Source organism: Setaria italica, chromosome IV, assembly GCF_000263155.2.
Source record: "Setaria italica strain Yugu1 chromosome IV, Setaria_italica_v2.0, whole genome shotgun sequence".
Classification (NCBI taxonomy): domain Eukaryota; kingdom Viridiplantae; phylum Streptophyta; class Magnoliopsida; order Poales; family Poaceae; genus Setaria; species Setaria italica.
The window spans coordinates 11,045,330-11,069,093 of NC_028453.1; the positions used below are offsets into that span (position 1 = coordinate 11,045,330).

A 23,764-nucleotide genomic window follows, 5' to 3' on the forward strand; every position below is an offset into this window, starting at 1 on the left:
GCCAACATACATTGGATCGGGATTAGACTCAACACAAGCTATATACTTGCTACTCATCTCTGCTATATTTGTATTCGAATTCTAGATTTCTGGCCAGCGGTGGATAATAAGCAACTTGTAGGTGCTCGATCGCGTACAACTGCGCATGGCATGGGCGCGGGGCGCACGGCACTGTGGTCGGCGGTTAGGCAGGCGCCGGGTCGCCTCCATCCGACGCGGATGCGTGCGGCCAAGTCGGTCGCTGTCCCGGGTCGCCTTTCGGCGGCGCTGGCGGGCCCCGCGGCGCTCGCGGCACCAGGTCATCAGGGAGTTCAGAGACGTGCACGCCCGCAAGGCCTGTCTCCTGATGCGCTACGCGATTGCTGGCCGGGTGGCGCTTCGGATACCCAAAGGAAGGCGATTCTGCCTCCGCAGCCTTTCGATCGTCGCCACTTGGTAGGTATTTTATTTGTAGTGGCACTTGCAGTTGTATTCTAGCATTTTAGTACATTTTATTGGGTGTTCAGATCCTGTGATTTGCAATCATTGGAGGAGATGACCAGGAAGTCGACAAGAATGGGGTCATTTCTGTCCCACTCTTAGGTGCCGCTTTTCCACCAAAAACGAAAAAAAACTACTGGACATGACTCGATTGAGGGAAAAATTAAGAAAGTTTTTATGATGTAGCCAATTTTTATTTCTGGACTCTCTGCACAATGATGACCGGTAGAAATCCAAAAAATGACATTTGAATAGCTGGGATTATGCCTTTACTGCTACAATCTTGAACTGATGTTTCAAACGCCCACCAAAATCTCGACATTAGTGAGCCAGCGATGGCTATCCTAGGATGAGAACTGAGGCTCTGATTGTATCCGATTATTTCCCGTTTATTGGTGGAAATAAGCGATAAACCCACCCAAATGCCTTACTTATTTCCCGCTTGTCACGTAAGCCGCTTAGTTGAAAATCCGGAATAGAACTAGCAGGGCGCTTATCTCGTGCGCGGGTCTGGATACGCTTCTGGGGCAAGCGGACCGTTTTTCCGCAGTACCCTCAGCCACCGACGCCTCCATCGTCCGCCCCCGAGCCTCCCGCAACCGCCGCCGCTCCCGTCCGCTCCAGATCCCGCCGCCGCCGCAGCTGCTTGGGTCGCTCGGGCCGCCTCCCGACCTCCGTCGGGCTCGGCCCCCGCCACCGGCTGCCCCTGCCACCAGGGCTCGGCCCCCGCCTCCGGCCGCGCCGCCTGGGCTCGGATCCCGCCACCGGACGCCCGTGCCGCCCGCGCTCGGCCCCCGCCGCCGGCCGCCCGTGCCGCCCGCGGTCCCTGCCGCATTAGAATATTTGCTCATTGTGATATAACATATAAATATAACATGCAGGTAAGTACTATCTTGTTGACTCTGGATATCCTAATAGAAAAGGATTTCTTGCACCCTACAAGGGACAGAGGTATCATGTTTCTGAATGGCAGCATGGTCAACATCCGGTAGGATTGAAAGCAGTGTTTAATCATGCACATTCATCCCTTAGAAATGTGATTGAGCGATCATTTGGAGTTCTAAAGATGAAGTGGCGCATTCTCTTGAATTTGCCCAGTTATCAGGTTAACAAGCAGTCGAAAATTATAGTTGCTTGTATGGCCCTTCACAATTTCATCAGAGATAGTGCCGTACATGACGTGCATTTTGAAGAGGATTTTCAGGAAGATGATGGTAATTCAACCCAACCTAGCACAGATGGTGGTGGTGGTGCTTTAGGAGATGACATTGATATGGGTGCATTGCGTGATGCTATTGCTGTCACTATGGTTTCGTGATTCGTTGTTGTACCCATGATGGATGTTTCCATACTAGACCGATCTATCGTATGAATTTCATATTATTGTAATGTAATTTCTATTTAACAAACTCCAAAGGTATTAGAATTATTGTCTTCTCCTCAGATTCATAATAAAAATGAGCTATTATCAGTCTTAGGGGCATTCAGGTCAATTTACCAATCAGGACAGACAATCGACACAAAATAATCAGGATTGCCAAACACCCTGCTTATCCAGACAGCAGATTCTCCAGGCAGCAGGCTTATCAGATAAGCTTGCTTGCCAGATAAGCGAGTTCCAGAAAAGCGTATACAAACAGGGCTTGAGTAGTTACACGACGTGATTCGTTACCTACCGCAAGATTGCTGCTATAAGTGGTGGTGGCCTCTAATCCAGTACTGAGGACGCAACTCATCATGATGATAGACGGTGAACTACTGTTGTCGGCCAGCTCTCGTGTGGGATACTGCTCAGCTCTATTTAATCCAACCCATGATTTGAGGCCCTCTCTTTAAATAGGATTAGTGAAAGCAAGCTGTCGCATATAAAAGGAAAACAATTTTCAATAATTCAAGGAATTGCCAGATGATTAATTAATTTGGATAACGCAGGGAACAATAGAACATATTTGCTACGAGTCCTGCAAGACAGACAACTAATAAAATTCAAACATTTAGCGCTAAGCAGTCGCCATTCGACTACGTATATGGTAACTTCGCCAACAGAAACAGGTGTGCGTTTATACACATTTATGGAGCGAGTGTACGTGCGTACAGGGCTGTGTGAATCGTGTCGTCATTTGAAGAAAACTGCACGTACGGGTTGTTTGGCTAGTTCCACAAACTCACATTAATAACACTTATAATTCAGGGATTCCACAAATTTGACGTGCAAGGATGCCGCTAATTATAAAGAGCCCTAGAGGTCAAGAATGGATCACCCACCCGATGCCCCTCCCACGGTGGCCGCGCCACCGCTCCCCCCGGATCGGATCTGGCCGCCCAGCCCCACCATCAACCATCCCCGCAGCCAGCCGCCACCCGGATCCAGCCCACCAACTCATTCGCCCAAGCCACCTCCAGCCACAGCACCTGGGAACCCTTCTTCCTTGACTCCCCCCACCACCTCCTCGCCATGGCCGGCCGGTCCTCGATGAGATGGATTGGGTGCCTGCCACGTCGGATCCACCCGGCGCCATGCCGGATCTTAACCCGTGCCACGTCGGATCTAAAGCCTTCCTACGCAGAGATGGCCCGTTGCGGCAGCCGCACACCGCCGTACCCCACCCCAACGTGTCAACCACCCACAGTATTTACTCCGCCAAGCTACCCCCTCGCCGGGGCAGCATTCACTGCGCCAACCAACAAAGGACGAAGGGCGTTGAGGAGGCACGACACGATGCAGTGAGCAGTGATGAACCGCGACGCGGTGCTCCTACCGAGCAGGGCTGGTCAGAGGTCAGACGGGGGAAAGAGGCGCGCTCCGGAGGTTCGCTCCAACCCATGCCAAAGTGACGGTCGACATGACCGGCCTTCATGGCTGCGCAGGGCTAGCCAACAACCTGCTAGAAGAACCCCCCCCCCCCCGTGGTGCTCAAGGCCTTCCAGAGAGCCACCGCGGGCCGCTGCTTCATGTGCCTCAGCTCTGGCCATCGCGCTTCCGCCTGCAGAGATTCGCTGCTTCCGCTATCATTGTTCCGGGCACAAAGAACGCGCCTGCCGCTCCACGCCACGCCACCAACCTCAGTCATCAGGTTCACGGCCGCACCCTACACCACCACCTCCTCCACCTCCACCTCCCCCTCTGCCGCTGCCGCCACCCCCTCCTCCCACGCCACCACTTCCTCCACCTCCTCCACCCCCTCCCCCGTTGCCGAGGCAACAACCCACCAGGATGGCGATTGGCGACCCCCACACGCGGCCGGACGAGGAGACAGTTTTCATCCCCAACTCCTTCGACCTAGAGCGTGACGTCCCCGACTGGGAGGGCTGCTCGATGGTGCCTTCGGCCCTGCACCTACCGCGGGGAGCAGGAGCTAGCGACATCTATCAAAGACCTGCTGCTGGAGAAGCTCCACCTACAGCGAGGCGATGTCGTCATCACCGCTCACCAGCATGAGCCATTTCTGGTTCGCTTCCAGAACATGGCGTAGTGTGCAGTGGCAAGAGACCGTGGCCGCTTCAAGGGCCATGGCATCGACATCTACCTGTGGCAGTGGCGCAACCTGAGTCACACGCTGGGGATCAGGCTCTTCTTCCGAGTGCGCCTATACCTCGACGGCATCCTCGGCCATGCTTGAACGCTGGATATCGTCGAACGCGTCATCAGCTCCAAATGCGCTCTCCAGTGCATCAACACCGACCTCGTCCAGCCGGCGGACACACGCCACATCGACCTATATGCCTGGTCTGCCAACCCGAGCGACATCCCCAAGCGGGTGTGGCTGGTCTTCACCCACAAATCGTCGGCCAAGTCTTCGCTGGTGACTGTTCTACGTTCACCTCCGGAGAAATGGCAGCAAGGCATAAGGTACGAGGTCTTCATCCACCTTGACCTCTTGGAAGACTACATGACAGCCTCTTATGACCTGCAAGGGGCAGTCAACAACTCGGAGAAGTTCACCCCGATGAGGCGGCCGTATGCATGGCGCTACAGCATCGTAGACGGCGCGCTGGTGGAAGGGCGCTCCGCCTTTCTGGCGAGGCTCCCGCTACCACCGTCCGAGCCTGAATCGGACAAACGCCCTAGGCAGCGCAGCCATGACATGCGTGACAGCGACCACAGGCGGGAGGCCAAAGGCGGTCGGGACCACGAAGCCGATGACCGTCATCGCGACGGCAGCAACCGGTAAGGCCGTCGCACCTGCAGGGACGACAGCTTCTCGTGGCTGTCGTGTCAAGAGGAGGACGATGGTGACTACGACCACCCGGGCCATGGCGGTAGGACACGCAAGTACAAGGAGCGTCGGGCGCCTGACCTGGCCCGCCGCGAGCACTCCAGATCACCTCGGCATGCCGATTTCCATGGAGGCCGTAGAAGGATGGACGCGGGCGGCCCAGACGCTGGTTTCCAGCGGCCTGACAGGAGGGACGTTCACCGCTGCTTTAGCGTGCTCCACCCTCTGCCTACAGCAGGGGACCTCCTAACCAAGACGTCGGCGCAGCTGTAGACCCTCTTCAGCGTGCAAGCAACAGCGCTCAAGAACAGCATTGGCACGATCATAGGTGAACTGGTCCACATCACTCCCTACGACATATAGGAACGCACGACACCAATGGAGAGCTGGCTCTGTAGCATTGGTAAATACATCAGCAAGGCCTACTTCCTTGCTGACAGGATTGGCCTGGAATCCTCCCCCATGCTACTGCGATGCAGACCTGGAGGGGGTGGAGCCTGGTTCGCGGGGTCAAGGCAAGCCAATGGCCTAATGTTGGTAACTCGAATCTTCACGCGCCTACACGATGACTTGCCGGTCTCCGTGGCCGACGTCGAGCGCGCACTCGATGCGTTGGAGCTCGCCAGCACGGAGGAACAGCGATGGCAACCAGCCGACGCACTAGAGCCCTGCTGGGCCCTGCTTGGCTCCAGAAGGTGACGGCAACCGGCCGGCACAGCAGGCCGCTGATGGGCCCTACCTAGCTCTAGCCCAACAGGCATCTGGGTTGAGCCTAGCTTTTGGGGTTGCAGCAGCGGTGGCCGGATCCGACTTCGGCTCCGACCAGGAGCCACAGCAGGAGGAGGCACACAAGCTAGATGTCGGGCATGAAACGCCACAGGCCAACGATCCGCAGGTGGATGATCTCTTCACCAACCTGACGCCGGCGTTCCTCCACGACAAGCCCAAGCCACAGCAACGCCCGCGTCAACACCGCACCTTCGACATGACGGTGCTAAGAAGGAGCGTCCGTCTGTCTAAGAATCCGGCAATGCCGGCCATTGAGCGGGCGCAGCTCAACATCTGGAGCAAGCTAGGCCTCAATGACAATGAGTTTGCCCTAGCGGAGTAGGTTCTGCAGGACTACACCAACACCTTCACCGGGCCGTTGCTGGAGCATATTGTGGCGGCAATGACAACTTTGTTCGGCCTGGACGACAAAGACGCCAACGCGGTGATAGAAGCAATCCTCCATCAGACAGGTGAGGCTGTTGTGGACATTAGTCTGCAGGAGCTGGAGTCCCCAGAGGCAAGATGATGCAAGCCGACCTAAGAGTACATCTACTCTTATGTATCTGCACTACGTGAACTTCATGCCACGCTCTGCTGGCTACGACCTTCGGGCAATACACAAGCGACCTGATCTAAGCCCTACTAGCACCGACCTTCGGGCAATCTATAAGCAAAACCAATGCTGCCCAGCTGGATTCAACCTTCGAGCAAGACAAAAACGTCACCAACGATGTCACCGATGACGACGCATCTTCACTCCTCTTCCCACTCCCGCTCCCACTGGCAAAAGTGGACACAAAATTCCAAGTGCGGCCAAACGTTACTTCCATGATGATCGCCAATTTTGACATTCTATGTTGGAACGTGAGAGGCCTCAATGCAGTGGCACGATGCCTCACGGTGCGCAGGACTCTTAAGACAACTACCTGCCACATTGCATGTCTCCAAGAAACTAAATTACAAGCGATAGACGCCCCTCTGGACCTCTTTTTGGGTGGATACCGCCTCAACAGCTATGCCTACAAGCCAGCGTCAGGAACGAGAGGAGGAATTCTCATCTTATGGAATGACGACGTCGTCGACCTGCAAGATGTTAATTTAGGCAGCTATTCCATCACAGCTCTGTGACTGTGTGAAGCTGCGCATCCCAGTTCCTCCTCACCTTGATTTATGGGCCTTCACGGCGCAACAAGAAAATAGCCTTCCTACAACATTTGTGCTCCTTGAAGCCAGACGACACCACTAGATGGATCATTGCTGGTGACTTTAACCTCTTCTACCGGGCGTGGGACAAGAACAATAGGAACTTAAATCTATAGCTTATGCGATGTTTTCGATCAGCGCTAAACTACTATAAGTTGAAGGAGATTCACCTACAGAATAGAAAATTCACGTGGAGCAATGAGCGCCGAAGGCCAACCCTGTGCTTGCTAGATAGGTTCTTCTGCAACGAAAATTGGGACCTCACCTTCGGCGATCACGTCCTACATGCCCTATCTACGAGCCTCCTGAACCACTGCCCGCTACTGCTTGCAGAACAATCTGGGCCGCGTCGACCATTGCCTTTCAAATTTAAAAACCTCTGGATGGTTCTGCCTCGTTTCCAAGAAGTGGTAGCCTCTGCATGGAATAAGCCAACGCAACACACTGAGCCGTTCCACAGGCTAGGAGACAAGCTGCACACAACAGCCAAGGCGCTAAGATCATGGTGTAGGACGATCATCTCATATGCACGCTTAAAGTTCCACATGGCTCAGGAAGTTATTATATTACTTGATATGGTGCAAGACTATAGAACTTTCAGAGGCTGAATTCCTCCTTCGCTCAAAGCTTAAAAAGCGTCTGTTAGGATGGGCGGTTATCGAGCATGCACGTAAGCGCCAGTGCTCACGTATAACAAACCTCAAGGAAGGTGATGCCAACACCAGATTCTTCCACCTAAAGGCAAATGGACGGCGAAGGAAAAACTTCATCCAACGCCTTCGAAAAGTGCAAGGATGGGTGGTCTCACATCAAGACAAGACCAATGTTGTCATTGAACACTTTACAGCTTCTATGAGCGCGCCGCAAGAAAGAACAAGGGATCTCAACTGGGACACCTTAATTTAGCCCAGTGTTGACCTCTCGGGTCTAGACACCCCCTTCATTGAGGAAGAAATAGTCCGGGCCATATCGCAACTCCCAAGAGATAAAGCACCAGGCCTTGATGGATTCACTGGACACTTCTTCGTCAAATGTTAGGACACCATCAGGCGACATGATTGCGGCTATCAAATCCTTCTACAACTTACGCTGCAACGACTTAAATCTACTAAACTCTGCGAACATCATACTAATCCCCAAGAAAGATAGGGCAGAATCTATCAGGGATTACAGGCCTATCAGCCTTATCCACGCCTTCGCGAAGATCATATGCAAAATACTAGCATTACGACTGGCACCCCTGCTCCAACAGCTCATCTCGCCATGTCAAAGCACCTTCATAAAAGGACGTAGTATCCATGACAACTTTCATATGTTAGAAACATGGCGAGGAAATTTCAGAGAACAAATTCCCCAGCCCTTCTCATGAAGCTCGACATTTCCAAGGCTTTTGACTCTGTACGGGATTATCTGTTGTCGCTGATGCAGCATAGAGGCTTCCTACCAAGATGGAGGAATTGGATAACCGCGATGCTCAAGATGTCCTCCTCCAAGGTGCTCCTCAATAGTATACCACTGACTCGATACAACACGGGCGTGGCCTACGCCAAGGCGACCCACTCTCACCAATGCTATTCATTCTCGCCATCAAACCTCTACATAAACTGCTCAGTCGTGCGACCGAACTTGGCCTCCTAAGTAAACTTGGAGGATGGGTAGCACAATTTTGTGTGTCAATGTACGCGGAGGACGCGGCCATATTCATCAAGCTGACTCAAAGCGATATGACAAATTTGATGAGGCTACTATGACTCTTTGGGGAAGCATCAAGCCTAAGCACGAACCTAAAAATTGAGTGTCGCGCCCATCAGCTGCACTTCCATCGACCTTGACAACGTCCTCGTAGGCATTCCAATAGCAAGAACCGGCTTCCCGTTGTGGTATCTTGGTCTTCCTCTTGCGGATAGATGGCTACACAAGATGGACTTTCAACCATTCATGGACAAAGTAGCAGGCAAGCTCTCCGTGTGGAACGGAAGGAACCTCACGCAAGTAGGTAGAGTCAGCCTCACCAAGTCGGTATTATCTTCTCAGCTAGTATACCTGCTCATGGTGCTTAAAGCTACAAAAGAAGTCTTGGAAGATCTTGACAAAATTGTAAATGTTTCCTGTGGGCTAGCGACAAAAACATGATGGACAGAAAATGCAAACTCAACTGGATCCGCAGCTGCCTGCCAAAAGAAAATGGAGGGTTAGGGTCCTCAAGGTGGAGAAATTTGCAAGAGCACTACGACTAAGATGGCTTTGGCATGAGTGGGTGTCACCAGAAAAGTCTTCGGTGGGCACTAAAATCCCCTGTGACAACACCGACCAACTACTGTTTGCGGCTTGCACCTCCATCATAGTTGGAAACGGTTGGAAAATGAGCTTCTGGCATTCAGGATGGGTGCAGGTCTGGCGGCTGAGGGACACCGCCCCTCTACTGTTCGCCATTTCCAGAAACAAAAGAAGAAAGCTCGACGACGCCTTCACAAACAACAACTGGATCAGAGATCTCAACATCTCCAGGGGCACCACTGTTGCCCACCTTGGCCAATTCGCGACACTGTGGAACATGCTATGCCAAGTTGAACTCAATCCGCTTTAGGATGACCAAATACGTTGGGTCCTTGCCCCCACCGGCGAATACGGCCTACAGAGCCCAATTCATCGGTACCACAAAGAACCCGAAGCTTGCTATTCTATGGAAGAGTTGGGCACTGCCAAAATGCAAATTCTTCGCGTGGTTCATTCTCCAAAACAGAGTTTGGACCTCAGACCGACTAGCAAAAGGGGATGGCCACACAGTCCGGTCTGCCCTCTATGCAAGTAAACAGGGGAATCTGCTCTACATCTGCTGACCCAATTCAGGTACACAAGGAAAATCTGGAGCTTGGTGGCAACAGTGCAACACGAAATACACATGTGGCACCAATATAACTCCACCTTACAATGATGGAACAACATGACAACAACGCCAAACATCCCACGGAGTGCAATGCGTAGCTTGACACTCTTGTCATATGGGAAATTTGGGGGAACGAAACGCAAGAGTCTTCAAACGACAAGCATCCTTCGCGCTGATGGCAAAAATTAAAGCAGAGGCTGCCACATGGGCAATGGCAAGGGCGAAAAACCTAGCAGCTTCTTTTTCCGGTATATAATTTTTTCTTTCTTCTCGATTAGCTGGTTGTACTCTTCTCTATCAATGAAATAGGTACAATATCATACCGATTCGTTAAAAAAATAAAGAGGCCTAAGGTTCTCGATCGGGCCGAGCCTTGACCAGTTAATCCAAGCACCAGCCGAGAGCTCGCTAGGCGCGCGTACCTCCACCGTTCCACTCTTCTTGCAGCACCGTCCTGACGCGAAAGGTACGGTATGTTAGTTAACACATGGGGGCTCCTTTTCGTCGCCACTGATTGCATTGGTTAAGTGGTCAACTTGCTGAGCGTGCGCCCATGCGGCCATGCCTAACCTCCGACGCCGCCGGCCGGCCGGTTCCCCGCCGGTCCTACATGTAAAGCGAGCCGTCGCAAGTCACCGTCCACGGACGTACACGTACCGGCGGCCAATCGGACGGCCGCCTCGAGTCGTCGCGGAGGCTGTACACGGGTTGAGTTCCATGAAGATTCCGCCAGATCAGGGTGGGGGTGTGGAGCTGGCTGGCGCTGGTCCCCTGGTCGGGATGGGTGACGGCATTGACGAGGCAAAGCGCCGCCGCCACGTGAGGGAATGGAATTGGATAGAGCTCCTGTTCATGGCTGCCCAGCTTTTTCATCCTCGCAGTCGCAGGACGGCAGGACCAAGCGTGGAAAACATGGCTCGCGCGTGTTCCTTTTTGCTAATTGGGCTGTAACCTGACTGCAACCCCACCAACCCATTCTCACAAGAGAAATAAATATAACCCACTCCAATTCAAACCACCACAAATATGGTTACAACCCAGTAAGAACACATTAGCTAGCTAGTAGCCAAACCACTGCAAGCTGCCGAGCTTAGTAAAACTGCCGTTACACATCCACAATGACACTTCAACTTGCCACACAAGCACAATGATACATCTCTAGAATATATGTTTGCAATATGCAACGAATTAACCAGCATAACCTTCCGTGAAAGTTATAGAGCACAGCATAACATTTGATTCTAAACAACATAGCCAAATACTCGTATGAACCGGGAACACGGGGTCGTTTGTAACAATTTAAGAGCACAAATTTTCAGGTTCACAAGCCACTGGCTCGTGCCAGACAGGACATCAAAATTAACTTCCTTCCTTCTCCTCCTTGGGGGCCTCAGCCTCAGCACCCACCTGAGGAAGCGCCGCCACCACCAACAGCACCAACGATCACCTGCATTAGAACCAAAAACAACATCAGGATTCAGGATACATCAACATGGAATAAGTTGTGGCACTAAGCAACTCAACAGCATCGAGCAAACAACATCTCCAGGCTAAGATCCAGTATTATCACTAATTTAACAGGACAAGTAAGCAGCCAAAATAAAAACAAAGATAAGACAAGCAATCAGTCAAATTTAAGAGATTTTGCAACCATTATAGTAAAGACAAAGGCATAGAAGTGAACAGAAAGAAGTTCCTGTACTCAAGAAAAAGCTAGCAGATACTGTGTTGTCTGCACAGACCTATACAGACCAAAGTGCTGGACCTACACCATCCTGACAGTTAGCAAATGGCAATCGAAACTGCTAATTCCATTGTAGCACGGTAGCACCAAAAGCCATATCAACTGAACTAAACTACTAATCAGGAGTCAGGAGAATCAGGAGGGGAGGGGAGACCTTGGAGCTGAGTGGGACTAGACCTCCTGAGATCAGTTCCTGTTTTTCAGAGAAAACAATCATTAGAAAATATGAAATGACATGTTGCACATTAGCTACTGACTATTTGCACTCGCACTAGAATCAGTGGCTGTATAGTAGGAGAGAAACTGAAACTATGGCAAGACTTGGTAGGGAAAGTTCTAAGCGTACAGTTAGATGAACAGAATGACACTTTTATTCGGAACGTATACCTTTTCTGTGAGCTCTATGTATAAGGACTTAATGAGTCAGGAAGGAATCCCTTCTAAGTGTATATTCTGGAAGCTAAAGCTTCCACTCAAAATCAAAATATTTTTGTGGTACTTGAGAAAAGGAGTCATTCTCACTAAAGACAATCTTGTGAAAAGGAAATGGAAAGGATGCACTAAATGTGTTTTCTGCAGTTCAGAGGAAACCATTCAGCATCTTTTTTCTTTGAACACCATGTGGCTAGGTTCTTTTGGAATATTGCTTACATCTCCTTTGGTTTTCAACAGCCACATTCCATAGCTAATTTGTTTGGCTCTTGCATTAGAAGTTTTCCATCTAAGTTGAGATCTCAAATTTTAGTTGAAGCATCAGTGCTATGCTGGGCTATTTGGTTATGTAGGAATGATGTAGTTTTCAAAAGAACAAATCCTAACTTGTATCTGCAGATCATCTTTAGGGGGACTTATTGGATTAGGTGTTGGGCACAACTGTCCAAAGAGGAAGCGAAGAACAGGCTAATGGAGAGTAGCCGAAGGATGGAGGTCACAGCCATGGAGCTCTTCAACGATCTTGGCTAGAATTGCAGGAATAGAATCAAAGACTAGATCTTGGTGTCCATTTGTTTTAGTCTGTTAAGTGCCCCGGTGATTTCTGTTTCGTCTGGAGTTGTAAGCAGTCTTAGCACTGCAGTTTGGTGTAACCTTTTGGCTGCAAGCTTTCAAACCTGAAAGTGGAGGTCAGAACTATTTTTTCCTTAATCTAAAAAGGAAATTTAATTGGATGTGTTCCAATTACAGGTCACAGCAGATTTAATTAAGTGGGACTTGATGGATCTTTTAATGACTTAGAATCTAACTATCTACATTTTGGAGAATATTTTTGACAAAAGGATAGGAGCTCACTAACAATTTTAAGCATCGAACCATAAGCAAATCTCAAAATCTGCAGGCAATTAACAGAGCTAGATGATTAAAATACTAGCTGTTCATATGATCAATTCTATCCTCCAGATTTTGTTACCAACCTAACTAATGAGCCTGCAGTTTAGAAATTAAGCAATTTCTTCAAAAGAACATAAAAACTCTACAAGAATCTAACATAAAAATTCAAGTTCTTGTAAAAGCTAAGATTATGCATTGATGTATGAACTCCATACTGTACTGATCCCATGACTTGAGACATCCTTTTGTTTCCACTAGCTAGTTAGGAGTGTATGTACACTCCGAAAAAGGAAAGGAAAAGGCAGAGAGATAGCTAGTGTTGAGTTGAGAGCATGAATCAAAGAGGTAGCCAAGCAGAATTTTGAAACCGAATGAAGTAAGGCCAGGCCATACATGAGGTGACAACCGATACTCATTGATTCACTCATATTTGATAATATTTGATAGGTACAATACAATGCAGAAAAAAAGAGTTAGCTAGTTGCCTACTTGCACAAGCACCGCCACACTCAATGGCCGTAGAATCAGATCCACATCACAAGAAAATGGGCAACAGCTAAGAAATAAGAAATAGGACAATGGTGATATAGATGGATCTTTGGAATCCAACGCAGGAAATAGGACATGGGGACAGATAAAATCAAGGGGAAAGGGGAAGGTGACAATACCTGAGCAGCATCTCCTATCGCCCTCAAGAACCGCAGCTTCTAAAGGCCGCGCCTGGATCCCGATGTCGTCGGACTCGACGGTCCCACAGGAAATCTTCTTGCAGCGGTGCCCGCTGGCGGCGGATGTGGAGGAGCCTGGACGAGTTTGCTTCGCAGCCACCGCCAGCCACACTTCATTTGTGGCGCCGCCGCAATTGAGGCGCAGAAACTGGGCGCCACAACCACGGCAAAAAACATGAAGGGAAAATCTGCCACCGCCTAACCTCCGTCACCAACCAAGCAGCAGCCACAGACTCGTGTGGCGTGGCGATTTGCGGCGGGCAACCAAGCAGCAGCGCAGGCGGGGCGGCGGCAGGAGGGAGGAGGAGGCGAGGCGAAGCCAACCCGAACCGACGACGAAAGCAACGGCGCGGCCTTCTATTTCCCCGTGTCGGCCGCGCAGAACGGAATGTAAAGCCCACCAGATCTCGCGCGAGTTTGCAGCCCACGAGTTGGACTGGGAGGCGATACGGCCGAGGCGGTTCCGCTGGACTGGACCTGTACTCAACACTACATCACGGCCTGACCAAAAAGGCCGAAGAAACTGGCTGTCCACTGTGTTCTTCTGATCATGGCCACGGGCCCAACATTGGAGGCTTTGTAACTTCCACGATAAAGTCTGTTCGGAACAGAGTTTCTGAAATTTGTAGTTGGGACCAATTTTGTCTCAGGATTCGCTAAATCATTTTTTCGAACAGATTGCAAAAGATTTGCTATGGTTTTTATTAGAAGAGAGAAAAGGCAAAATAAAAATAGAGAAAAAGCATACAATGCCAGTATGCCACAATGGGGCTTACACTCCCAAACACACAGTATAAGAACATAAGATAGGGACAAGTAGTACTCGCTGAATCATCATCAGTTCATCCATCTGGTATGCAGCGTTCACACTTTCAGCTCACCGTTATGACTAGTGTAGCACAAACAACGGTTGCCTATCAGCCTATGCATAACCGCAAAGTGCTAACTTGCTCAAAGTAGTTCAAAAAAAAAAATGTTCACGAGGCAATCGAACCACCAAAGCATGCAATTCCTTGTTCCTCTTTGACGGAATATTTACGCAAACAGAATCATAAACTGGACGATGACACGCCCAAGCTGTTGGCTACATAGGTATAACTGTCATCTCCACAAAAGTATGTTCATACTTCATACTTCATATACATGTAGAACTACTTTTTTATACTCTAAGCTTCTTCAGCTACCTACATCTAGAGACGACGGGCAAGAGAGCCTTACAGATGCAGCACATACATACACCACACAGCAAGAGAAGAAGGAAGAGAGAGAAAAAAAGAGAAAAAGAAATTGAGTAAATGACAGACACCCCAGTCCATGTCGCCGGAAGCGAGGCAGGAAGCCGCCGCCGCGGACCGCCCGCAGCAGCCGGCGATCATCATCTTTAGCCCGCAACCAAGGAAAACGACCATGGGACCGAGCGCGGATCAGTCTACATCTTCTGGCTCTCTGACCTCGTCTCGCCAGCGTGCTTGCCATGTCGCAAGCAACCACCGATCTCGATCTTGTTTCATCGGGGAAGACGAAGTCACGCGATTATCTCGTCTGGCAGCGCCACGAACCGCGTTCGCTTCTGAAACACCACACACACACAGATAAAAACCCGTCAGCAAAAGCGACCAACGAAATTAATTTCAAATCGATTGTCAATCTGCACATGTATTAGGGGATAATGATGTGCCGGAAATTTAAATTATGCTGGGAAAACAAGCAAAGTAAAACGCATGACAGAAGCCACACCCCAATAATGCGGTTTTCAAAAATGACGGAGGAAGGGAATGAATGTCTCCAAAACGTCCTTTTATCTTGACATGGAAAAAAGACGAGGAGAGATTATATAAAAAGGACCGGCGATGGCGATAAGGTTAACTGCGATGAGATCATGAGAAAGGGTCATGGGACGGTCGACCACCCGTGCTGCTTACTATGCCAGATTAATTGCACGAGTTCTTGTCAATTTGACCTTTTTTAGCTGCCAAGAAACAGATAGGATTGTGGTGAATGAACGCAATGCTGCATCAGTGACGGCGACTGGAAAGATCAGCAGGGGATGAACTGATGGGTGCAAGATGAGCAACTTGTAGTATTGTGATCCGTCATCCGTGGAAGCGTTCTCAATTTGGTTTGGTTTCCAATTGAAGGCGGTGATCTGGCTCTCGCGGCGTGTTTTGTGCTGCCACCACAGGAGAATTCCACAAATTCTTTTTCCTATTGAAATAGGAACTTATGAATATTTTTGTGTACGTAACACATATTGACTGCCAATCAATCTGACTTTGCCACTTCGAGACGCTTTAATCAATACGTTTTTAGATGCTTCTATATCATCTCTAGACTTCCTGCAACGATGAGACTGAAAGAACATCCTGACCTTGAACTGATAAGCAGCTGACAAATTAACTAGCGAAATTAGTTTGGGGTTTCACCATCTGAAGTGCAATTTTTACGACTGCAGAAAAGCTACTGAAAACCCTAAGCGAGATTTTCAGCTACTTGAACCGTGAAATATCTGCTGACCACATCGATAACCTAAACAAACTTGTTTGGAACTTTCAGCAGCAAGACCAAGTCTTATTCCTCTGCAGATTAACGTAACTTCTCTTTTATCTAACAAATTAAATCAACGTCTACGACTACGACTCCTAACCCGCAGAGAGAAACTAAAGCAGAGAATTCAACTTCCGATACATATACCCAAGTACGAGAGTGACAAGCAACTGTATTTTGCTTAGTCACTCGAGTACTCGACCAGTCAAAATCTTGAAAAATTCTCGCATCATACCCGTCCCCAGCCGCCTCCTGCTGCCGCACCCGCAACCAACAAGGCGGCGCCGGACCTGACAGCACATAAAACCATGGCGTGCCAGGAACGGCATCAACTCGTCTCTTCAGGCATTGCTCGAGTGCTCGGCACCGCCTCTCGCCTTTTTTTACCTTCACGCGACGATGGCAACATCCATGGTGGCGTCGGCCTCGCCTTTTTCCCTTTTTCCGTGAGGTTTCCCCGGGAAGCTTTTGCCAGTGTGGTGATTGGTGACCACTGACCACCTCCTTCCCCTCGTGGGATATGCTTTGATGCATACAGCTTGTGTATTGCCCAGAACACAATGGAAAAGGGTTGGAAAGCTAACCCCATCAACAATGACCCTTTTTCTGAATTCTAGTAATTATATCTAATGTTATCTACTGGCACAAGAAGTTGGGGTTTTAGTTTATCTGATTGATCGGGATAGGGATTAGCTAGCTAACCTGATGATTATTTAAAGTCTTAATTTAGTAAGCAAAAGGTGAGGCAGACTGCATTTGGGTTTGAGCATAAAACGGGAGTTACAATGGTGTTGGATTCCTTTTGGATTTCTTGGGGGAAATTGTTAGTCATTTCTTGTGTAAGCATGATCAGGAACCTTTGTCATCCAGTTGTAGGCCTGGGCGGTGACATGGAATGGGTCCCAAGCTTAATAGTGGTGCTTAGGTTAGCCTGGCGTATTGGACACACTCCTGAAAACATTCAGTTCCAGATCTGTGTCCGAGAGGACACGTAAGGGATCCGAGTGGTTTCAGACCCTTTTTTTTTTTGTTGATATGCGGTTTCAGACAAAGCTATCGCTGCTCTCAGATCTCACTCACTTTCATCTCAGTTGGAGAATTTTCACGCAATGCACAGGATAAACACAAACGTACCATTTGACTGCTACCGAATAATCCAAATAGATTTCGACTATTGCAGTGCTCTGTTTTTGTGCACTCTGCTTCATGCATGCATGCTATAAAAAACAATGCTATTCTCGAGTTCCCTAAAATTTTAATATAACTTTAGCTATTGATCTCATTTTGTGTTTTAACTATTTTTTTTAAAAAAAGAGAGATTTGAAAGTATTTCTAAATATAAAAATCGGTTATTTCGGTGCAGTCTGCCAGTTCGTATATATACTCCAGGAGGGTTGCTGGTCAAAACCAGTAGCAACTTACCACGTGCTTCTCACAAGGATGGTATGTGCGAAAAATCAGTTGATCTAGTTTCAGCTTCGTGCAGAGAATTAATCAAGATATTTCCAAAAGGTGACGCTGGTATTAGAAATTAACTTGGGATTTTTTTTCCCTGTTGCAACCTTGAAACAGCAAGGACGGCGAGAAGGTTGGAGGCTAGGAATCGTTCTGCAATAGTAAATAATCTGGGAGAGATCGGTGCCGTGCATTACCTCTTTCCGGCTAGCCTTGACGTCCGGCGACGCGTACTCCGGCATGCGGGGCAGCGCGGGCCACCTCTCCGGCGTCCTCGGCGCCGTCCCCGCGCCCGCCGGCATCATGAACCCGGTCCCCCAGTCTGGCGTTGCCGCGAACCTCGGGCTCCGCTCCGGCGTCTGCGGGAACGCGCCGGCGCCGACGCCCCAGTCCGGCGTGGGCACGAACCGCGGGCTCCGCTCGGGCGTCCGCAGTATCCCCCTCTCCGGCGTGGCGGCGCCGCTGCCGGCGTTGGCCGCGCACAGCTGCATGATCCTGGCGGCGGCTTCGGCGCCGTCCCGGCTCTCGGCCATGAGCTTCTCGACCTGCGCCTTGGGCAGGCGCATCCGGAGCCGGACGGGCCCACCCTCGGAGGCGGTGGAGAGAGGCGACGCCGGCGCCGTGGCGGCGGACGCTGGGAGGGAGAGGTCGGAGGTGGACCGGCGCGTGAGCATGAGCGACTCGAGTCGCTCCCGCGCGCCGACGTGGAGCGCGCCGGACCACGCGCGGCGCGGCGGGACCGCCGGCCGGGGCAGCGCGACGAGGAAGTAGAGCCGGCCCGGGCGGAGCTGCGCGTCGTGCGCGAGCGGGCGGGCGCGGACGCCCAGGAGCTTGACCTCCTCGGACTCGAGGAGCTGGAACCCCGGGTGGTCGCGCAGCACCGTGCCCGCGAACGCCGGCGGCTTGACGCGGAACGCCGTGCCGTCCAGCTGCATGACCTTGGCGCCCTTGCGCCGGCCGCCGATGCTGTTGCCCATTGCCGGCGCGCGGCTGCTGCTGCTGCTTCTGCTCTTCCCTTGGCTCCGGGTGGGTGGGTGGCGCGCGCGGCTTGTGTTTCTCTTGGGTTTGGCCTCCGCCTCTTCCCTCGAAGAGCGCTCGCGCTGGGTTTGGCTCGCTTTGTTGTATGTGGTGTTTGAGCGTAGCCGCGTAGGGCGTGAGGAGGAATTTAAAAGGGGGAGGGGAAAAGGCAAAGGGAGGGAGGGGCTTTGGAGTCAAAGGTGATGGTGGTATTCGGCTCAAGGACAAGGAGGGATGTATTTTTGTAAGTAAATCCTTTTGTAACGTAGTTGATTTTCTTTTATTTGCAAGAGGTCGAAGAAATATTTATCAGGCCACAACTCATAACTAGTAGATTACATATGACCAAAATTGCTAATTTCGTCGATCCATGTGTGTGAACATGCCATGATTTATTTTTTACCATGTAGTGTGATAACACGGTAGTTGCGGCAGAACCGCCAAATTAAACCAAATCAAATGTAATGGTTGTTATTTAAACACATTAGGCATGTACGCACTTAGTGGGCTTAATGTAGCAGTATGCATTCAACCATACAACCAATCGAAACATACATCCGTAGATAACCAATCGAACACGGTAGTGTTTACGTAAATTAACGTACAACAGAAGTAATTAGAAAGTTATTAGCAAACATCCACCAAATGTGGTTCTTCAAACCGGCAATATATGCATGGTAGGGTGGGTGGTACTTAGTGGAGGAAGCGAGAAAGGCATTGGGCACGGTAGGGGTAATGGCGCTTGATGAAAATTTGACGACCAATAAAGTTTAGCAGGACCGTGTAGTGCGGTCTGTAAAATTGCGGGTGGATAACCATGTGCGAGATGCGACTAGAGTTAATTACTTAATTATCATGGAGTCTGCTCGGAAAACATAGGAGGTAAGATTAAGAAGTGGTAGACGTAATCTCTGGCGCAAGGCGGACTAAAAATGTGGGGGGTCAGGCCGATCCGATGCTGGACGAACACAATCTGTGCACACAAAATTTGACGGTACAAAAATAATGAAATTTTGAACCCACCTCGATAATTTATCTATTAAAATTTGATCTTCTTAGATTGTATTTTTTTTCTTTCCTGTGGCTTCGTCCCCTCCGATGAGACTAAGGGGGAAATTATAAAACCAATTGCACGGATGGAGACTAATTTGCGAGACGAATCTATTAAACCCAATTAGTTCATGGTTTGACAATATGGTGATATAGTAAAATGTGCTAATTATGGATTAAGTAGGCTTAATAGATTCGTCTCGTGAATTAGCCTCCATCTATGTAATTAGTTTTATAACTAGGTTATATTTAATCCTCCTAATTAACGTCCGAATATTCAATGTGATATAAATTTTAATCTGAACTAAAGATCAAACCACCCCCAACCCGCAAACATCACTGGTCTTTCAGAACGTGACGTCCAAAGTTCCAAACTTGCAGGTACCGGCCGTTCTGCCACATGGCGGACGCCAGATGGTTGCCTGTCCCGTCTCCCGAAGAGTTCGTCCATTCTCTCCGCCTGTCACGGCAGGGACGAGCGCGGAGCGCCCTGCGGCAAAGGTTAATCACGCCGGGACGCCCGGGCGCCTGCGCCGCTCGGGGTTGATCGTTTGATGCAGCTAGCCGCGCGCGTGACGACGCGACGGTGTCAATAGAATGCGTGGCAACGATCGGCCGGCGCCGGAGGAGGGCCGGGAGGTCGGTCGAGACCTGACCTGCCACAACCTGCCGTACAGTACGTGTCGCGCGCGTTTCGTTGTTCGGGCACGCGACGGACTCGGGCCATGGTCTTCTCTGTGAGCAACGTGTGATGAACTCGTGCCCGGTGGTACGCCGGCCGATGCCGGAAAACGTACGGGATGGTGCACGTGTTCCTCGTAGAATTCGGGGGGCCGGTCGTCCTGCGTGTGTACGCCTTTGAATCTTGCTTTGTTCCTCGGCATGGAGAGCGAAGTGTGTACCGTGGTCGTTTTCTTTCGGTATGTGCTCGTACTTCAGCTTTGATGTACGTTGTGTAAACGAGAATTAAAGGACATATGGTTTGTTATTACAAGAAAATGGGTTTCGCAAACACAGGGAACGAAGGTACCAGAAGAAGTTTTGGTGTGTCGCAGCGGCCTGTTTTGACCAGTGCAGCATTAATCGAGTACACAGTTCGTACTACATAACGGTGTACTGTTTACCTGCACTCCTAGCTGCCCACTATAGTTGTAAACGGAATCTCGATTTCCGGCAGTAACGGCCGCACGTCCCCCTACCAAACCTGCCGCAATTGTCAGGCCCCTCGATACCCTACCGGACACGAGGTGACTTTTCGCTCCAGGATCGGAAGGATCCCAACCAGCTCTCCCTAGCTGCAAGGCTGCAAACATGATATCCGCCGCGTCGTCGAGGCACGCCTCCCGGCGAGCGAGCACCCAACACATGGCCCTGCCCGTGGCCCGTGCCCCGGGTGACGCAGTGCTTGCGCCGCCGGTCGTTGCGTCTTATCCGCTCGATCTCGACCCGTTTTGTTTGCCAGGGAATCTGCAACCATTCACAACCAAAGCCGCCGCGGCGCTTGGTTCCCCGCTCGCGGTGTGGGTGGGTCTCGTCGTTTTCGGCGGTTGCGCTCGCGGAGACGGCTCCCGTGTCGTGGCAGCCGGGGCCATCTTCAGTTCTTCACGCCATCGCCCCGCGCTCCCCTGCTCTCTGTTCTTTCCATTTCCATCAGGCCCCACCTGTGTGTATCCATCGATATATTAAGCTTCTGTTTGGATACACCCTCCTAAAGATTAGGAGTCCAATTTTTAGGACACTTTTAGGACTTGGGCATCCAAACATGGATTCTAAAAGTACATTTCTAAACTTTAGGAGGGTCATTTTCATTAGGAGGACCAAGGGGTACTAATGGATCATATTTCTCCTAAAAGTGGTCCCCAAATCCCCTTTTACCCTCGCATGCATTAATGACGTGAACAGTGCAGGGGTAGTTTAGAGGAGTAATTGGTGGGTAAAAATGATATTTTTTCTCTAAAGTTAGTAGTCCATCCAAATAGCTCTGTACTAAACTTTAGGACTAGCAATTTGAGGGTGCTAAACTTGAGTACACTATTAAACTTTAGGAGTTTGTATCAAACAGGACTTAAGATTAAAGCCGGCTGCTAGCTCTTGGTTTGTTGGTGCGCGTGTGTATGCGGCTGCGGATGAGTTTGATGCCGTCGTTCTTGTTTTTTGTTTTTCGTGTCCGTGTGGTCAATAAGTACGTTCGCGCTCCGTGACTGCTGGCTTGTTAGCTCGAGGGGCTCTCGGCGAGCGTACGTCACGAAATAGACTTTTGAGGCAGAGGAATGTGAACGTTCAGGGGTATTGCACACTTGCGGTAGTACGAATGATCGGACGCCCAGCGTGGCCGGTCAGCCGAGCCGGATGGCGGCGGCGGCGGCCGTGGCGACTGCCTGACCAACCGACCGGCTATCTCACGGTTGGTGGAGGAGCCCGAACTCGCGGCCTCGCACGGCAGGCACGGACACCCCACCGTAACGTGGCGCGCGCGAGAGAGGCGAACTGGTGCGATCAGCCGAGGTTGCATTGTTTGGCGTGCCGGGGGGCTAGCTGCATTGATTTCGCCGGCGGGTTATGTTCGGGCTGTGCCGGCCGGCCGGCCGGCGGGACTCCTCGACTCGTACCACGTTGCGCGCCGGCGCCGGCCGCGCACGGCGATGTTGAAACACCTGAGCCCTGCCGGTGTGACGTGACGGAACGGACGGATGGTTGGCGGCCTGGCGTGGTTGTTGGGGGTCAAACTGTGGCAGTCCACGTATGACGCACCTGCTTCGGGTTTTTGGTTAACGTGGAACGAAGGCCAAGTCAAAACAGAGGATTCGTTGCAGGGACGGAGTTGAATAGGAGTACGCGAGTTTCGCGAAACGTGAGAAATCGACGGCGGGTCTTTAAAGGGTAAAAGACTTGCTGTAAAAGAGTGACGCGACACAGTGGCTACAGGGGAGCTTGTTTCAGCAGGTATGCGTAGTCGACTCACTCCATGACCATCCTACATAGTATTCAAAGTTTTTCATGACGTGTGCTCCTACCCCTCCCTCGTGCACCCATCGGCCGGCGTGCCGTGCGATCCGGCGCCGGCGGGGAAGATCCGGTTCGTTCCGCACGGTTCTGTTTTCTTTTCTCTCCCATGAATAATGGAAGTACGGGACCTCAGGGTGACGCAGGAGCGTAACCGCCTAACCATCCGGCGCGTAAATGCTGACGTCCGCGGAACAGCCTCACACGTCGTAGAGTACAGGGGGCGATTCGGAGGCCGACATCGCGCTGTGCACACGTGAGCCTGAGCGGGAAGTACGCGACACCTGGCCCGGTACCTGCCCGGACGCGTCGGCCTCGGCCCCCCGTTTGTGTGGTGTGCTACTGTGCTGTGTTTTCGCGACCGACCGACGGGGACGGCAAATTCTCGACGGCCCCCGAACGCGACCGCGCACCGAACCGAGAGGTGATTTCCGGCGAAGTGCACGGCGCACACCGCACCCCGACCGGCCGGGGGTTCCACACCGCCGCCGAGACTCCGTTCGGCCGCCGCTGCTGGATCCGCTCGGAATCCAGCTGCGGGAGCGGGGACCGTGAGGCCGAGGCGCGAGCAAGCCCTCTGCGACTTCTCCAGGTGACCATCATTTTCAAAGCCGCGGCGCGGCGCGGGCGCGCGCTCCGTGATGCGCGGAGCGAATGGCTCCACGGATGGTCAGTCAGTATGTGTATGCAGCGGGCCAATTGTGTTCTTGCGCGCACGTCTGTCTGTCCGTTCGTCGTCTTTTGCTTGCATGAGAAGAGATCGTGAAGCAGGAGCGGAATCAGTTCAACACACCCCATGTGCCCCGTTTGTGCCGGTGGTGCTTGATCAACTCCGATCCGGCTGCAGGAATATTTGGTCAGGTTTGGAGACCGGAAATTTTCCGGAAAAAACAAATGGTAGTACGAGAGAATGGCACATTACGCGGATAAACGTGCGGGTTTGGCAGGCTCATTTCGTGTGTAATGCCGTGATAATCTCAGCCCAGCACAGTGGAGTCAAATGTGCACCGGTGACACCGATAGAAAATTGAGCATTAGTTCCAGTTGGTAAGGGTCATATCTCTCCAATGTTCAATCAGGACTAAACAGTTTTGAAAAAAAAGTGCCCGCGCCCCCACCTGCCCGCTGGCTGGCTGCCTCCACCTCCGCCCGCACTCGCGCCGGCCTCCGTCCGCCGGCGCCACTCCGCCCCGCACCGCCAGCCGGCCCGCCCTCGCCCCGCTACCGCTCGTCACTGCTAGTAGAGCGGCAAGCAGAGGGGGAGGGGGCGGGAGAGGAAGAGAAGGAGGGGAGGGGGCGCCTGCGTGAGAGAGGAGGAGAGAGAGGAGATAGGCCGTAT

General features: G+C 51.3%; 1 protein-coding gene and 1 long non-coding RNA gene across 2 annotated transcripts; both read right to left on the reverse strand.

The window, feature by feature from the left end:
• Positions 1-10,663: 10,663 nt before the first annotated feature.
• LOC105914165 lies at positions 10,664-13,721 on the reverse strand. The gene is made up of 3 exons (XR_001163811.2): positions 13,297-13,721; positions 11,457-11,495; positions 10,664-11,005 (listed from the first exon to the last, which is right to left on the reverse strand). It is a non-coding gene; the product is annotated as an uncharacterized LOC105914165 (long non-coding RNA).
• A 625-nt stretch (positions 13,722-14,346) lies between these two features.
• LOC101784026 (uncharacterized protein At1g66480) lies at positions 14,347-18,511 on the reverse strand. The gene is made up of 2 exons (XM_004965120.4): positions 17,553-18,511; positions 14,347-14,926 (listed from the first exon to the last, which is right to left on the reverse strand). The coding sequence occupies exons 1-2, from the start codon at positions 18,330-18,332 to the stop codon at positions 14,882-14,884; spliced, it is 825 nt and encodes a 274-aa protein (XP_004965177.1). The 5' UTR covers positions 18,333-18,511; the 3' UTR covers positions 14,347-14,881.
• Positions 18,512-23,764: the final 5,253 nt, after the last annotated feature.